Below are 18,535 nucleotides of genomic sequence, written 5' to 3'. Positions count from 1 at the left end.
ATAAATAAAAACTTAAAAAAAAAAGTCCTCTGCCCCAGTGCTAGCACAGCACCCGACTGGGGCAGACGACAGACAGGGCTGGTTGGCGGAGCGAACCCTGTCTCGCCCCACCCGTACACCCTCAGCACTTAACTGTTCCACATGACGGTGCGGTGGACTGAATGTTTGTGTCACTCCGAATTCACACGTGGAAACCTTAATCCCAGTGTGATGGTATTTGGAGGCCGGGTCTCCGGGAGGTGATTAGGTCACGAGGGTGGAGACCTATGAGTGGAATTATTAGTGCCCTTCTAGGAAGAAGCCAGAGAGCCAGCTTGCCGTCTTCCCACCATGTGAGAATATGAGATCGACGGCAGTCCGCAACCAGGACGCGGGCGTTCACTAGAACCTGGCCATGCCGGCACACTGATCTTGGACTTCCAGTCCCCAGAACTGTGAGGAATGAATTTCCATAGTTTATAAGCCACCCAGTCTACGGTGCGTTGTTAGAGCAGCCTGAACTAAGCCAGATGTCTCCTAGGAAGCTGAGAGCTGCCTGAAGGTTCTGTCCAGCGGCAGGGCAGGCTGAGGTTCCATGGAGGAAGTCCCCTGCAGCCACCCTCAGCCAACAGGAGAAACACAGGAGTTGGTGGATGAACAGCCCCGCCTCCTCACACCACAGGTGGGACAGCCCCGTGGAGGTCACTTGCTCACTGACACACCCCGTGTTGCCTTTCTTCTCTCCCCTATCTCACCTCCTCGCCACCCTGTCACATTCCCTGGGGCCAAATAACTACTGTCTCGGGGTCTGCTTCTGGGACAGTTGGTGAGTTGGTTGATTGGATGTAGCTAAGGATGCTTAGCAGCAAAGAAAGAAATGGAAGCCAGCTTGCCCGCTGTCCCTTAGCACATGCTGCTGCTTCCGCAGTGTCTAGACTACGTTGGAGCACGTGCACAGCCAACAGCGCTGGCACAGGAAAAAGCACTTCTCAGCTGTCCCCACCATCCTGCTATTTGTCATCCCATCCATCTGCTGTCCCCACGAAATGCTCACCCACGTCAGCTAAAATGGTGCACTGGGCTTGGAATCAGTTGGGAAAATGTCAGGCCGGTGGAAGAGAGGGGGGATCCGAAATAGCAACTGTGTGGACCATGGGGACCACACAGATCTGCCCCTTCACCTGGAAGGCACTCCTGGGGAGTTGTCACGGAGAAGGGGGTGCAGGTGGGCCCTGGGAATCAGGAGGAGCGGGGGCAGAGCCCTACGTTCTTCCTCCTGGCACCCGGGTGCTCTTTGCCCCTTCCTAAGCCTGGCTTAGTGTCAGCTACTGCTTCCTGCCCCCTCTTCGGGGACACAGGGCACTCCCCAAACACAGAACTGGATCTGCTTAAAGTTGCTGTTTATTTGTAAACGTTCGGCTTACTTTTCCAATCAGCATTCCATGTAGAAGACGTGTAGGTTTCAGGCCCAAGGTCAGTGGCAGGAGGTACCGCATGGAACAGTGTGTGCCTTTATGAGCTGGGGATTGGCTGTTTTCTTCTCAGAAGAAAAGGGTCCTTCTAAAACCAAGGCTATTTTGATCGTAGAAGAGTGGCTATTTATTATATCCATTCAACACGTTCATTCATTGTTATTCATTCATTCAAGAGTTACTCATACACTTGAGTGCCTGTTACGAGCTGGGCACTGTCCTGAGCTCCGGGAAGGAAGCAGTGAGCAGAACAAAGACTATTCCCCCACCTTATGGAGATTACAGTCCGGTGGGAGAGATGGCGATAAACAAACGCATGTATGTATCAGTGTCCAGAAACTTGAAATGTGGTGAAGCAAAAGCAGAAGAGAGGAAACAGAAGGGTGCTACAGCTTGAGTGGTCAGGGAGTGTCCCAGGATCTACAGCTGGGTGACAAAGCACCTCAAGATGACTGTTGTTTTAACAACCATCATTTTATGATCTCCTGAGATTCTGTGGACTGACTGGGCCCGGCTGGGGGTTCTGCTGTTCCCCACAGGTTTTCGCTGGGGCTGCAGTCGGCTGAGGCCTCACTGAGCAGAAATATCCAAGATGCCTCACTCATGTGTCTGGCGTCTTGGCCGGGACAGCAAGGAGGCTGGGCTCTGCTGGAATGTCGGGACAGGTGGTCCCTTTCCCTGTCCAGGTGGCCTGTCCAGATGGCCCTTGCACATGGCCTCTCCAGCAGAGTGGCCAGACTTCTTCCATGGCAGCCCAGGGCTCCCCAAATTCTAAACGAGAAGCTGCCAGGCCATCTTATGGCTCAGGCCCAGAGTTGGCACAGCCTCACTCCTGACATTCTGTTGGTTCAAGTGGGTCACAGGGCCAGCATATACTCAGTGTGTGCATGCAAGGGACTGCACAGGGCAGTGGGCCCTGGGAGGCAGGGCTCACTGGGGGCCAGCCACCCAGAAGGCCTCACTGATTGTGTGACATCTGAGCAGAGACCGGCATCAAGTGGAGGAGTGATATGGTGCGATCCGAGGGCATGCAAAGGCCCTGAGACAGGAGTGTGCTTGGGGTGTGAGAGGAGAGCACAGTCCGCTGCGGCAGGAGCTGAGCAGTGAGCCATGAGGTCAAGGGGCAGCCGGGCGTCAGACCGCCTCAGCGATGCAGGCCATAGAAAAGGATTTGGGAGTTATCTCTAGTGTGACGGGAGGCCCGGGATGTGCCGAGGTACACGGTGCTCACCTGGTAACGCTGCCGGGTCCCAACTGCAGGTCAAGACTCCCTCTTCTCACTCCGACCTCCCAGGGTCACCCTATTTAAACTGCACCCTCCACCCCTCGCTCTCTCCCTGCGCCTCCTCTGATGATTTCTCCACGCACTCAGCACCGACTCCATACGTGCTATTTACTAATTTATCTTTTCCCTCTAGACTGTAAACTCGAAACAGGCCGGGATTTGGGGCTGTTTTGTCTGCAGGCCCCCCTAATGTTTGTTGTATGAATGATAAATCAGGCATGTCTAGCTCACAGTTCCGGTGGGGAGGGTGTGCCCAGTAAATACTGAACTATTGAATTAATTTGGCAACAAAACAACTTTTATAATCCCACTATGCTTATCTAGAAGTTACCTTCCAGTAAGCAATTAGCCGGGGAAAACGAAGAAGAAAGGAAGAAATCCTTCATAGCAGCCTCAATAGTGACTAAAGGTTACAGGACAGCCCCTCATTTTATGATTCTAGTGTGCTCGATAAGCCAGTTATCGAGCAATTGTGGCCTGGAAAGACCTGGATTAAGGGGGGGGGGGGGGGGCTATGATAGGACAAGAAGGAAAGCAATACCTGCCAGCAAGGGGAGGCAGAAAACTCCAAGTGAACACGGAAGGTACAGAGCAGAGCAGTCCCCAACGTAGACCTATGGGCCATGGATGCCATGCCTACAAATGGTATGACGGCAGGCCACATGTATGAGCATGACTAAGTCACTTTGAAAAGATCAGATTGCGCTGTCTCCTGAGACGAAGAGGCACACCTACCTGAGAAAGACGTTCATTCACACACCCCCACCGCCTCTCACCGTGACCCCTCTTCTCCCAGGCAGCTCCTTATTCTCCACGGAGCTCCCGCACACCTCACCTTCTGCCCTGGCGTGCCCAGGGCTCTCATCATCGCTGGAGTGTGACCGTGGCCAGCCTCCTGGATTCCTCTTTATTCCTCTCTCTCTCTGGTCCAGCAACACTCACGTTCCGCCTCCACCCCAGACCCGCCCACGACACCCCTCCACCTGCTCAACTTGTCCTTGTGCTCCCGAGGCACTTGGACGTCTCTGATTCCTCCTGACTCCGCTCCTCCCTGACCAGCGACTCTCGGTCACTCCATCCCGGTGAATGGCACCACGATGCTCCCTGTGGCCCAGGCCAGAAACTTTAAAGCCGGTCCTGCCTGCTCTCTTGCTTCTCATAACTAGGGTGCCATGTCATTCATTGTATAGGCTAGAACTGTCCCAGACAAACCTGGATGTGTGGTCTGTCCATCAACCCACATGCAATTCATCAGCAAACCCAGTTAGCTCTATTTTTAAGTACCCATCCGGCATCCGGCCAGCCTCCCCCGACCCTGCACTATCACCCTGGCCCAGCATTCATCCTGCCCTGCCTTGATTTTTGCAGTGGCCTCCTGACTGGTCTCCCCACTTCACCCGTGCCTCCCACCTCCAAATCTGTTCTCACAGCGGCCACAGCAAGCCCATTAAAACGTAAGTGAGATCGTGTTACTCCTCTGCTGAAAATTCTCACCGGTCTCCCAATTCATTGAGAGGAAAAGCCTAAGCCTTTACAACACGCTTGCAACTGGGGCTGCTCCCCCAGCTTCTGACCTGGTTTATCTCCCCATCTCTTCTCACTCCCACTCAAGCTACACTCATCCTCGCTCTTCAAACTAGTCAGGTTGGCTCCTGCTTCCTGGCTGTGCCCTTGCCGGTCCCTCTGCCTGGAAGGCTTCTGCCAGGTAACCACTGGGCGTGCTCACTCCCGCCAGCCGCACACCGCGCCCCTGCCCCCTATTTAAAACGCCAAAAATTGGGGCGCCTGGGTGGCGCAGTCGGTTAAGCGTCCGACTTCAGCCAGGTCACGATCTCGCGGTCCGTGAGTTCGAGCCCCGCATCGGGCTCTGGGCTGATGGCTCAGAGCCTGGAGCCTGTTTCCGATTCTGTGTCTCCCTCTCTCTGCCCCTCCCCCGTTCATGCTCTGTCTCTCTCTGTCCCAAAAATAAATAAACGTTGAAAAAAAAAAATTTAAAAAAATAAAAAAGAAAAAGAAAAAAAATAAAACGCCAAAAATCTCCACCAACGTCACCTATGCATCCTCATCCCAGCCCTCCTTGCCACGTGTGACAGTCCGCATTTTTTAAGAATGGCCATAGCAATGTGTATGCTCCCACAGACTCTTCTAGAAGCACTCCTCCCCTCCAAAGGGAGTCTTACTCCCCTCCCATTCGTTCAATACGGACCAACCTTAGGAACTCACTTCTACCAGATAAAATGTGGCAAAAGGGACACTGCAGGACTCCAGGGTGGGCTCTTCATAGGCAATACAGCCTTCTCTCTCTCTCTCTCTCTCTCTCTCTCTTAGGGCATTCTCCCTGGTAGCCCATCACATCAAAGGAAGCCCAAACTAGCCCACATGGAGAGACCATAAGGGGAGGCCCATGTGAGGAGGAATCAAGGCCCCAGCCACCATTCACCACCAGCTGCATGAGTGAACAAGCCTTCAGGTGGTTCATAGGCCCCAGGCTTCGAGTTTTCCAGCTCTGGCCCTGGCCATCACAGAGCAGAGAAAAGCCACCCCTTGCCCTGCTCTGTGCCCTGCCCAAATCCCTGGCCCAAGAACCCCTAAGGTTTGGCACAGTCTGTTACATGGTCAGAGCAGCTAAAACATCAAACTTGATTTTTCTGTGTATTAGCTAAGACTGTGTATATGTACTTGCTTACTTCTTGTGTCTCCCCATAAGAAAACAGGAGCTCCTAGAGGGCAGGGATTTTCGTCCGTTCTTCCCCAGCCTCAGTATCTAGAAAAGTACCTGGCACACAGCGGGCACTCGGTAAATACTTGTTGAACAAACGAATCTTTGCTAATTAAAGAAAACTGCTCCGTACTATAATTGCAACACCTTCTGCTGAGGCACGCGACCTTTTCCTGAAGAAAGCGTCTCTGGTGTGTTTTGGACCAGCTCCCTGTTAAAAAATATCTCTTGTCAGCCATCTGGAAAATGATAAAGTTGGATCTATACCTCCCACTATGCGCCAGGAAACAGTCCAAACGGATCAAAGATTTATACGTGATAAAATGAAACCATTAAAGTCCTAGAAAAAGGCACGACAGAATTCCGATGGAACCTTGGAGAGGGAAGGCCTTTCTAACGACGACTCAATCTCTAGCAGCCATAAAAGAAAAAGATGGACCGATGCAAACTGCATAAAAATCACAAAACTTTTGTTTGGCCAAGAAAAAGCAGCATGAGCAAAATCAAAAGATAAATGACAACCTGGGAGGAAAGCCAGCAACTTCCATCACAAAGAGCTAAACCTCCTGATATAAACAAACAAGCAAACGCCTAGAAATTAGACAGAAAAGGGGGCCAACAGCTCAGTAGAAACATGGCCATTCAAGGCAGTTCACAGAAAAAGGAACCACAAACGGCCCTTAACCATGTGCAAAAACATTCAACCTCTTTCTCTCACGCGTAACTTTACTCATGTAAAGTAAGACCCATCACATTGGCCCAAATCCTGAACCATGGTGACCCAGGACTGGCAGGCCGATGAGGAGAGGGCTGCTCTCACATGTCACCGGTGGGACTGCAGATTTTTTCGTGTCGATCAGTGTTACGGTGGATATGACTTAGCCCCGACAAGTACCTTTGTGGGAATTTATCCCATGGATAGGTTGGCACACATGTGAAATAACATACATATGAAATCACTCTCTGTAGCACCCTTCAAAGTAGCAAACCACTGGAAACAACAAAAATGCCCATCAGTAGGAGACGGGATAACCTACATTATGACACGTGCATACAACACAAGACTGGATGGCCGTAACGGAGAATGAGAACTTTGTTGTACTATTATGGGAGGACCTACCAGATGCATTATTGAAAGGAAAATGCAAGGTTCTGAACAGGATGCATGATGCTATCTACTAATTCTAAAACACCTGGAGAATAATACTAGTATTCTTGTTTGCTTATATGTGAGTGAAGAAACTCAAGACATTTACAGAAGGGGAGCCTGGCTGGTTTAGTCAGAAGAGTGTGCAATTCTTGACCTCAGGGCTGTGAATTTGGGCCCCGTGTTGGGTGTAGAGAGTATTTAAATCAATAAAAACATTTTTAAAAAGTTACACAAGAAGCTAACAGTGGTTGATGATGACAGTAGAGAGGTGGGGTGCCTGGGTGGCTCAGCTGGTCAAGCATCTGACTTCGGCTCAGGTCACGATCTCACAGTTTGTGAGTTCGAGCCCCGTATCGGGCTCTGTGCTGACAGCTCAGAGCCTGGAGCCTGCTTCGGATTCTGTGTCTCCCTCTCTCTCTGCTCCTCCTCTGCTGCTCTCTCTCTCTCTCAAAAATAAATAAACATTACAAAAATGTGTTTTAAAAAATGATGGTAGAGAGGCTTGGCAGATGAGGCAGAGGTCCGGAAGGAAGGCTGTATACATTTTTTTTCAAGTTTATTTATTTTTGAGAGAGACAGATACAGTGTGAGCAGGGAAGGGGCAGAAGAGAGAGAGAGAGAGAGAGAAAATCCCAAGCAAGCTCTGCACTGCCTGATGCCCGCAGAGCCCAATGTGGGGCTCGAGCTTACAAAACCATGAGATCATGACCTGAGCCGAAACCAAAGCTGGACGCTTAACCGACTGAGCCACTAAGCGCCCCTCTGTGTGCGTTTTAATGTTTTTTATTTCTCCCCAAAACATGACATAATTTGCAATGAGTGACTCACTCCTTTAGCTCCAGAAGAGTTCCCTTATCAAAAAGTAAATAGGGGTGCCTGGGTGGCTCAATCAGTTAAGCATCCAACTTCAGCTTGGGTCATGATCTCACGGTTCATGATTTTGGGCCCTGCATCAGACTCTGTGCTGACAGCTCAGAGCCTGAAGTCTGCTTCGGATCCTGTGTCTCCTCTCTCTAACCTTCCCCCACTTGCTCTCTCTCTCTCTCTCTCTCAAAACTAGATAATAAACATCAAGAAAACAATTTTTGCGGGGGGCACCTGGGTGGCTCAGTTGGTTGGGCGACTGACTTCAGCTCAGGTCATGATCTCACAGTTCGTGAGTTCGAGCCCCGTGTCGGGCTCTGTGCTGACAGCTCAGAGCCTGGAGCCTGCTTCAGATTCTGTGTCTCCCTCTCTCTCCGCCCCTCCCCTGCTCATGCTCTGTCTCAAAAATAAATAAAAACATTAAAAAAAAAATTTTAAAAACCAATTTTTTTAAAAGTAAATAATCCATGGAGAAATAGCCAGAACCTACGGACCTCAAAGTTTTTCACCCCTAATAATCCATTCCTGTGATTAAGCCCCCAGCTGCTGAGAGCATTGGCAGCTACACAGCCCAGTGGTCATGTCCTTTTCCCCCTCCCCACTAGAGATAACCCAAAGCCAATGACTGGCGCCCTGCCTCAAGGTGGGATGGCGTCTATGGTGGCATTCACCTTCCAGAGTTCCCCTGGGATCAGGTTGAGGCTAGACTCCAGCCGAGCCCACATCTTCGCCTGGTTTCTTCTGTTGTAACTTGCTTCCATCTCCTCCTTACTGGTTTCTCGTGAGAGCCTCCTCCAGGGAAATCATTTAGCCCAGAATCCCTGTCTCAGGGTCTACTTCTAGAAACTTATCCAAACCACGCCCATTAATTGATAACAGATGCCTTTCTCCAACAGGAACCACCAATAGGCACTTCTGACCAGCAGATGCATGAGTTTCCACACTGTACTGACCTAGTACCAACCCAAAGCAAGGACTGTTGGGGAGACTTTGTACAAGTGCATATGTGGTTTCCAGTGAGGGATATAAAATATTGACCATAACGCATGTACTGCTATCCCACTATCCATGGACCTAAGGTCCCGAGGCCCCCAGCCTGAGAACTAGTGCCCCCTAAATCGTGATCCTGGACACATTAGCTGGATTCCCCGACAATTGGCTGAGAGCAGGACACGCAGACAGGACTGGGAAGGGGAGGGGGCCAAAGGCCAAGGTGGATGTCAGCTGGCTTTGCCTGCCATAGCAGAGACTGTGAGACGTCCACCTCGTTCCATTCCCGGGTCCCAGCATATGAGGGCATATGGCCAAGAAGGTAATATGGCAAAATCCTCACCCCGGAACAGGAGTGGAAGGGCTCTGTGCCGTGTCCAGGCCAACAGCTTCACATAGTAGGTGTGACCCTTCCAAGCCTGTTCCAGACCTGGCACCACCCACCTCAGGTCTCCTCAGCATTCAGCTCTACGTGCTGGAGACTGCTTATGGCCAACCCCTGTAACCTGAGGGCTCTTCCTGACGTGGAAACACGCCTGGCCAGTGCACAGGGCAAATTGGAAGGGCCCAGAAATGAATGCCCCCGATGCCAGCACCCTCAACTAAATCCAGAGGGATGGGGAGTTCGTGGACAAACAGTTTCCTATGTTCTCGAGGGAGGCAGCATGGAGACGTATCTGTCCTGTTTGTTTCCTAGAGATCTCCACTAGGATTAAGCTCCAGGCGCCACCACAGTAACTCCCTTTATTGGCTGTCTGCTCTTTCCTGTCACACTTCCCCACTCCCACTACAGATGCTTCCTGGGATCGCCTCCTAACCCACTGACTTGAATCTGAACCCTTGCCTCAGAATCTGCGGAGAAAGCAAACCAAGACAACCCTCCTAACAGCCCAAACCCACAGAGACCCAGTTTCACCCAGGCATTATGTTAAAAACGTCCTAGGGCACAGCAGAGCAACAAAGGAAAGAAGTCGGGTCTCTGAGTGACGGCAAGAGGAAAACCATCCACCAATCCAGGGCTGCTAAGTGAGAAATGATCTGCCTTCTTCCCTAAGCCCCAGAATTTGTAGGGAATCTTTGTTACAGCAGCTGTGCCCATCTTAGCTAGGACAACAACCTGCCCAACATCCATTTCCTCTCTGGTCATGGCACCCGCTCTGCTGCTGGGGAACCACTTTCCTATTCCCAGACCAGAGGTATAGCTGACCCGCCCAGGGTGGACCCGAAAGCCAAATCGGACCAATCACAGACAAGAAGCACCAGCCCAAGATCTTGGGCTGAAAGACAAACCCCTCTTCTGGGCTGCTGCACTATGGGACAGAAATCCAGAGCACAGGGTGGCCATGGGGCCCCCACTTGAAGCTACCTGAGAAAAAAGTCACCTGTGGGAAAACCAATAAAAGAGAAAAAGATGAGTGAAGATAACATGATTTAAGCACCTGGATCCAGCCACCCCTGAAGCTGGACAACCCTAGACTTATCAGCCAATACATTCTCTTTTCTGTTCAGGTCATTAAGAAAAAATTTTTTATATTTTATTTATTTTTGACAGAGAGAGAGCCCAAGTGGCGGAGGGGCAGAGAGAGAAGGAGACACAGAATCCGAAGCAGGCTCCAGGCTCCGAGCTGTCAGCACAGAGCCTGACACGGGGCTCCAACTCACAAACTGTGAGACCGTACCTGAGCCAAAGTCGGACACTTAACCGACTGAGCCACCCAGGCGCTCCTGTTCAAGTCATTTTAAACTGAGTTTCTGTCACTTGCAACCCAGAGAATTTTGTTTAATAAAAATCTGCCCCAGGCGCCTGGCTGACTCAATCAGTAGAGCCTGCAGATCTTGATCTCGGGGTCATGAGTTTAAGCCCCATGTTGGCTTATTTGAAAATTTTAAAAAGTTTTTTAAAGTTTAAAAATAAATAAAAATCTATCCCTAAAAGAGAATGTCGTGTCAGCTAGTTCACAATTCTCCGTGCCACAGGCCAGCTGCCCCTAAATAACTACTCATTTAGAGATTCCCTTATAGGAATACTCATTTTTGTTGTCAAAATTACCTAGATAAAAGCAAATCAAAAGCTTTCTAGACTCTCTCCTCTGTGTCAAGCATTAGGAAACACAACGTGATGCCAGCAATCAGTCCTGGAGCCAAGGTTGAACCCTCAGTGCTGGCAGCTCCAGGACTGGGGAGAATCTCTCTCTTGGCCACCATGGTGCCCTGAGGGTTCGGGCCCTTCCTGCTAGCCCTCCAGTCACAGAAGGACCCTGGAAACCACCTTGCCAGCCCCCTCACCCCCATGGGCTGTTGCCTGTCTTCTGCCCTACCTAGGTCTCAGGTCGGCTTTATTGTTAACCTCCTGGGCCTCTGGGGCCAGGTCTCCCAGGTGAGGAGGTGCAGGTAGCCAAAGGTCACAGCACTCAGCAGTCACATGCCTCGAAAGAGACTGCTATGCCTCCCAAATGAGCAGGACGTGGGCCAGGCCAGCGAGCATTCCTCACGGTCCAGCGTTTTCCACTTCTCCCCCAGTGCCAGACTCAAGGGAGGGACAAGTGCCTGCAGCCAGCAAGTCCCAGCCCCAGAAAGCCAGAGGCATCTCCACAGTAACACCACGGCCACAAAGAGTGACCAAAGCATCCGTAAGTGCCCTGCCCCGTCCACCCCAGGAGTCTCTGCCCATCAGCCCTGAGGCCCCCATTTATCTGCTCTCCTACCCAGCGCTCAAGATATGCTTCTTCAAGCCCACCCACCAATACAAAATCACCCACCCAAAGTAACCTGAAGTCAAATGTCCCACAATAAGCCCTAAACAGGGAGCTAGAACTCCATGCTCTCCTGCCTTGTTTTTATAAGGGAAGTTTCACAAGAACATTTCATTCATTAAAATAATTCCTGTAAACTCTTTCAGAATAATAAAATTCCTTTTCCTTGCTTGAGTAGCATTTCAGGTGGAAGGACTTTTATTTCAAGGCACCATAAAATGATAGTCTAAGAACACCTCTGCCTCCACATGTGAAAATCGTTTAAAAAAAAAAAAAAAAAAAAAACAGGAAAAAAGAAAAATACCGCACAGCGATCGTGGCCATCCACGAACTTTTGTTAATGTGACTGTTCAACAGGACGTGGGTTACAGGGGGCTGGACACCACTATCACAATTGACAACCTTGGAACAGATCCCCTGCTGTGGCCCCGGGAGGGCAGAGGGATGAACTGAGCCCAGTGGGGTGGGGGACCCCTCCAAAACCAAAAATCCCCGTACGCGTGGCAGCTCGAGCGTCTCTCCCTGCTCCTCCTCCTGCACCTCCTCACTTCTCCTCTTCCTCGCTCAGGGTGACATTCCCCTGGAGTGTGGACGTCAGCTTGGCTTGCAAAAGAGCCGCTAGTTTTTTGGATGTCTTTTTGAGAAAGGCGCTGCCCGGGTGGGCACTGTTCACGTGCAGGTACAGGTCCTCCTGGGTGGGGCCCGTGTAGCCACAATCCTCACAGACGTAGAGCTTGTCCCGGCGTTGCTTGTAGGCGTACTGTTGCTGCACCCCGTGGATTTTCTTCAGGTGGGACTCCAAGGAGCAGCGCTGGGTGAAGGCTTTGTTGCAGATGTCACATTTGTAGGGGCGAATGCCTGCAAGGTCGATGGGCAGACACATCACCAGTTGGTCACGGCCAAGCCACAGCCTCCCAACCGCGAAGCCATTTAAAATCGTGATGCACAACCCGACAGCGGAAAACCAAACCACCTGATTCAAAAACAGGCAGAGAAACTGAATAGACCTTTGCCAAAGAAGGCGTGCAAAGTACCAACAGGGACATGACAAGGTGCTCGACGCCATTGATCAGCAGGAAAATGTGAATCACGACTGCACTGAAATGATCACCTCACGCCTGTTAGAATGATTATCATCAAAGACAAGAGATAACAAGTGTCCTTGAGGATGTGGAGAAAAGGGAACATTCGTGCACTGTTGATGGAAACGTAAACGGGTACAGCCACTATGGAAACCAGTATGGAGGTTTCTCAAAAATTAAAAATAGCACTACCCTATGACCCAACAATCCCACTTCTAGGATATATATCCAAAGGAAATGAAAACAGGATCTCAAAGAGACACCTGCACACCCGTGGTTCACTGAAGCATTATTCACAATGGCCAAGATATGCAAACAACCTAGGTGTCCATTAACAAATGAACGGATAAAAACAAATGTGGTATATTTATACAATGGAATATCACACAGCCACGAGAAAGAAGGAGATAGATGTTTGCAACATCGTGGATGAACCATGAGGGCATTATGTGAAATAAACCACATACAGAAAGACAAATACTGCATGGTATCACTTTTATATGGAAAAGTCAAACACATAGGAACAGAGTAGAAAAATGGTTGCCAGGAGCTGAGGGGTAGGAGAAATAGGAGAAAAAGGAAATCAGCATGGGGAGGGATTCAACATGAGGAAAACGATTAAGGCAAGACACAAAGTGTGTCCACAAAGGTTCACAACATCCACATGAGCAAACATAAAAAGGGATGCAAACTTGGCAAAGAAACACCACGTGGCTTTGGGAGGAAGAGCTTTAGTCTTCCCACTTGTATGCTTCAATGTTTTGATTTTATAGTGGGCAAAGTAAACCTTGTTTTTATTCTAGTTGCAGTCTTCCTGGAAACAGACCCTGTGACAAAGATTCCAGTAGCACCTGTAGGTGAGTGAAGAAGCGAGGGACAGGAAGGAGCCCTACAAGGTGGGGATAGCAAGGCAGTCACTGCTGTAGGCAGCCAGAGTCCAAGTGCACCAGGCAAGCTCAGGGGACAATGCAGAACCCTCACCTCTGAGTCACCCCCCACCCCAGCCCTCCTCCAGCAGCGCTGTCTAGGGCCGCCTCTGGGTGGCACTGATTGTCCCTCCCTGTCCTGTGCCAGCAGGAACACCCTCAGGCAGAGTTGCAGGTGTGAGCAGTTGCTACGTGGATAGGTGTGCCCAGAAAAGGCAGGAGCCAGGGGCGTGGGCTGGACATGGGTGGCATCTGCTATAGGTATGAAAGCATTTCCAAATTGGATCTCATGCTGGCCTTAGAACCGGGCTAATCTTAGTGGGGCTCGCCTTCTGGATGGAGAGCTCACAGGTGCCATATACACCAGGGAGCTCAGCCTCATCAAAGCACAGGCCTTCCTATTTCCACCAAGAGCACTCATCCTGAATGTGAGGTTGGAATGTCACACAAGCAGCGGTAAGGGCGGGCCCAACTTAGGCTCTAAAGGAGGAGATCCTGGTTGTAAAGGAAGCACAGTGTAACACAACCTGGAAGCCCGGGAGAGGGCGCGCATCGTGCTAGGGGTACGTGGAACACAGAGGGCGGCCACTACAGTCAAACAATCTTAGAGCCCAGAGGTTAGCAGAGCTATCTCCTATAGGAACCCCCAAAGCCTCAGATGCCAAATTTAAGATGCCAAAAACTAATCAGTCAAGATAAAATAATATTTCGGGGCATCTGGGTGGCTCAGTCCATTAAGCGTCTGACTCTTGATTTCAGCTCAGGTCACGATCTCTCATTTGTGAGACTGAGCCTTGTGTGGGGCTCACACTGAGCAAGAGCCTGCTTGGGATTCTCTCCCCCCCCGCCCCACCCCCCCAGCTCCTCCGCCCTTCTCCTGCTCACACAGGTGGTTGCATGCGCTCTCTCTCTCAAAACAAATAAAGATTTAAAAAAGGTAATATTTCAAAAACCAAAACACATTTAAAAAAATCCATATGAACAAGTTATCAAAATCCTAAACAGGGACAAGACCCAACAATGCTGTACAGGACCCGGAGGCAAAAGGAAGATGTGAGCCCTATGTAGGTGTTTTTGTGTATTTTTTAACTGGTTATTCTTTTCCCCATAATGTTCTAATTGTTGAAGAAAAATACCAAAAAATTGAAAAGTAGCTGTATTAAAACTCACGTTTTAAAATGTTTAACTATTTTTTTTAGACAAAAATGAAATTTATGATGATTTTACTACTCTGGCTTTAATGGAAGCAAACTTACCCAGAGATATTTTCAAAATCCACTTTTTTAGCTTCCCAATCATCATGAGGATTTTCCCATGCTGGTGCTTACTGTTCAGCTTCACTCCTTTTCAACAGCACCATGGTGTGCTGTTGGACAGCTATACCCAAATGCTATCTTTCCCAAGCCAGAGACAGACTGCCTTGTACAACAGGGTTCCAACGTGCGCTTCCCGGACCGACAGTCAAATCACATTACCTGAGAGCTTGCTGGAAATGCAGAGTCCCAGGACCCACCCCAGACTGAATTGAACGTGGAGCAGTGGTCCTCAAACCTAGGGGGCTTGTCACAACACAGATTCCTGGCCCCACTGCTGGTGTTTCTGGTTTGGGGTAGGAATGCACTTCTAACGCGTTCCCAAGTGATGCTGAAGCTGCCTGCACTGGGATCTCTCAGGGAGTCACAGCTCCCAAGCCACGCCAAATTAGGCATGACCAAAACAGAAGCAGGAAGAAACAGAAAATTGCAAGGAGATTGAACACATAATCCAAAAACCCCCAACAAACCGAAGTCCAAGACCAGACAGCTTCCTAGGCAAATTCTACCAAATTAGGCGTCAGGACTGCACTTTGGGTGTCTGAAAGCTGCCCTCCCCCCAGTATTTTCTCTTCAAGGCTAAATGTCCCCACTTCTTTAATGGTGGCTTGTGGAGGGGGCTGAGAGAGCCCCTTCCTGTTCATGAAGTGCACAGATGATAAAGGAAGTTGAAATGGAAGTTGAAGGAAATTAAAGTAAGTTGAAATGGAAAAAAAGTCTCCCCCACCCCCATCCAAGCACTTGAATGAACCAAATCCCTTTCATGAAGCATATCCTAGAACACTCCTGTGAAAAAACTGTGGGGTCAATGCAATGGTGAGCTGTTACTCCAGTCTCCTCAAGCAGAGTGCAAGCCTATGTTATATTCCACACATTCTAGAAAAACTTCCAGAAGTTAAGAAATACCTTCATAATCCTTGCCATTTGGAACATAATAGGTGCTCAGTAAATAATTTTTCAACAAATGAATGAATGAACCCCTACCATCATGGTGAAGGAGGAGTCACAGAGGTTACTTCCTCCGAGCTAGTCTTCTACAAATTTAAGGAATAGGGCTGTTTGGGGTTTCATGCTTGCGCCATAGAGGGCTTTGTGTTTCATCAGGCCTTCTGGGCCGGGACAGCAGCTGGCAGATCAAGCAGCCAACCTGATTTCAAACCTATAGCTCATCACAACAGAAATTCACCCAGAGACCAGTTACTCAACCCACTACTGTGTTAAAACATCCAAACTAAATACGTGGAAAGGGGAGCACACTTACCACAGGCAAGCTCCTGGGCCCCGGGGAAAGGACAGATTCTTCCAGTCCTGCTCTAGGAGGCCTAGCCCCAGCGGTGACCCAAAAAGGTGATCTGAAGTGGCTGCCGACCAGGGTTTCGCCTGATCCCTGCCCCCTGGCAGAGGTGAGAGTGCCAGGAACCGGTCTCCTTGCTCTGCATCCAACAGGTCACCGAGCACCTTCCACGGGCAGAACACCCAGAAAGGTCTGGACAGCAAAGGCTACAGACTGCAGAGTCCTACATCACCCAGATGACAGAGAAAATGGGGATGGCCACTGTGGTGGAATTTTCCCAGGGAGGGTGGGACGTGAGCCTAGATCGGAGGACCGGTGACTCACAGACACGGAGATGGATGGAAGACAGCAGGTGCCGAAAGCTCTAGTTAGGGCAATTCTGACTTTTGCACACCTGCTCCTCCTCCCCTCTGTGCAAACACCAAACTCATCCCTCACTCACTGACACTGTTATGCAGCAGCCCCTGGGTGACCCTTTTAAGGCTTGGGAACAAACCCCTTCCTCCTGGAGCCCCCACCCCCCGTGAACTTGGTGCGGTGGGGGTGGCTGAGCAACGAAGGTGGCCAGAGAGGACCCCTGGGCAAGGGGGACTGATGCTAAGTCCCCCCTGACTTTGGGGCCTCACCCACCTTAGTGCTCTGGAGCAAAGGCCAACCTTGTTCATGTCTGGAGTGAGATATCAGAACTAGAAAACACCATGCCTGCTCCAGACATCAGTAACTCACTAACACCCACACAGCAAGAGTCCAAGGCCACACATCTACTACTCATTATGTGAGCCCATGAGAGATGGCCGAATCCCACTGAGCCTCAGTTTCTCCACCTATAAAATGGGGATAACATTCATACCCCCTTGTTAAGCTGCTCTGAGGATTAATCAAGACATCACATGCAAAGGGCCTGGTGCGTATTAACATATTAACATTAAGTACTCGGTAGGATACAGCTTCAAGAGTTTACAATACAGCTCAAGAGAACACAAATATGCTCTACTCATTAACTGGCTGGTGGGCACATATGTAATATTTGTCTATACGCTGTACATATATATATACACACACACACACACAAACACACACACACACACTGTCCATATATATATATATATATATATATATATACACACAGGTATATACACTTTTTCTATTTGCAAGCACTTTGGAATGTATTATCTTACAGTGGTTTGAAAAAAAGGGGATGGGGTGGGGGGAGAGGGGAAAGTGGGTGATGGGCATTGAGGAGGGCACTTGTTGGGATGAGCACTGGGTGTTGCATGGAAACCAATTTGTCAATAAATTATACTTAAAAAATAAAAAGAAAAGAAAAGAAAGAAAAATTTTTAAAAAGAGACAATTTTTTTTTAAATGTGGGCATTAGGTGTCTGGTGCAGAAGAAGCATGCAGAGAGACCTCCTTCACTGTCACCTTTTTGAAGGTTGTGCTGTAAGGCTTCTATTACCTCATCCAAAAACTACTTCATTGGGTTATCCAAAATGGTTTCCTCTCTTCAAATTTCCTATTTATTTATTTGTTTGTTTTTGAGAGAGAAAGAGAGCAAGAGTAAGGGGCAGAGAAAGAGGAAGAGAAAGAGAAGGCCAAACAGGTGCCATATTGTCAGCACAGAGCTCGACACAGGGCTCGAACCCACAAATCATAAGATCATGACCTGAGCTGAAATCAAGAGTCAGATGCTTAACCAACTGAGCCATCCAGGTGCCCCAAATTTTCTATTCCTATTACTAAAATAAAGGTTCGCATCACACATCTCCAAAGAAAATTCTTTGCTACTGGTGCTTTCTGCTTGCTGTCCTTGCTGTAGCTAAGTGCTCCGTTATTGAACTTTATATAAACATGAACTTGTGGGAGTGGATATCTAGGGCAACCTCCTCTGGAGGCAGTGTGGTAATGACCACAAAATATTGTAACATCGTCTACCCTTTGGCCCACATTAGGGAAACTATCTACAGAAAGACTCACACAGGTAGACAAAGGATGTACAAGAATATCGATGGCAGTCTGACATTTAAAAAAGAAAGGAAGAGGAAGAAAGAAAGAAAGAAAGAAAGAAAGAAAGAAAGAAAGAAAGAAAGAAAAGAAATGAAGGAAGAGAGAAAAGAAACAAAGGAAGAAAAGGAAGGCAGGGAGGGAGGAAAGAAAAGAAAAGAAAAAAGAGGAAAGGAAAGGAAAGGAAAGGAAAAAGGAAAGGAAAGGGAGAAAGAAAAAGGGAAGGAAGAAAGGAAAGGAAGGAAACTTTGAGATGGTGTTTGTTGATGGTGCCTCCGTATTTGAAATTATGTCAAAATCTCATATTTATTTTTTAACTTTATTTATTTATTTTGAAAGAGACAGAGACAGCACGAGTAGGGGAGGGGGAGGGACAGAGAATCCCAAGCAGGCTCTGCACTGTCAGTGCAGGGCCCGACATGGGGCTCAAACACACAAACCATGAGCTCATGACCTGAGCTGAAATGAAGAATCAGACGCTTAACTGACTGAGCCACTTGGGCGCCCCTTCATCTTGTATTTAAAAATGCTCTGATAACTATTAAAGACAGTTAAGGTATGTCTACCTGTGCAGATATATAAACAGTGTCCAAGATATATAGGGCATGAAAAAAGTTATGTGTGTTAAAAACTTGGAAGTGAAATGGTGGTTTGCTTTCAGGTGTGGAACTGGGGCTTGGAAGGGGGAGGAAGGCTGACTTTTT

General features: G+C 49.1%; 1 protein-coding gene across 5 annotated transcripts in view; it reads right to left on the bottom strand.

Moving 5' to 3' along the window:
- Positions 1-11,529: 11,529 nt before the first annotated feature.
- Positions 11,530-18,535, bottom strand: part of OVOL2 (ovo like zinc finger 2) — a 31,114-nt gene continuing 24,108 nt past the window's right edge. For 4 of the 5 annotated variants that reach the window (XM_086701614.1, XM_086701615.1, XM_086701618.1 and 1 more), the window contains one exon: positions 11,530-12,070. In XM_086701614.1, coding sequence (XP_086557740.1) covers positions 11,757-12,070 — 314 coding nt within the window. In that variant the 3' untranslated portion in view covers positions 11,530-11,756. The remainder of the gene's footprint in view (positions 12,071-18,535) is intronic. The other variant, XM_086701617.1, reaches the window with a different exon arrangement.

This window comes from Puma concolor, chromosome A3, assembly GCF_028749965.1.
Source record: "Puma concolor isolate L17-30 chromosome A3, mPumCon1.1.hap2, whole genome shotgun sequence".
NCBI lineage: Eukaryota > Metazoa > Chordata > Mammalia > Carnivora > Felidae > Puma > Puma concolor.
Note: the sequence above shows the minus strand (reverse complement) of the source record. Positions and strands in the feature narration are given on the sequence as shown.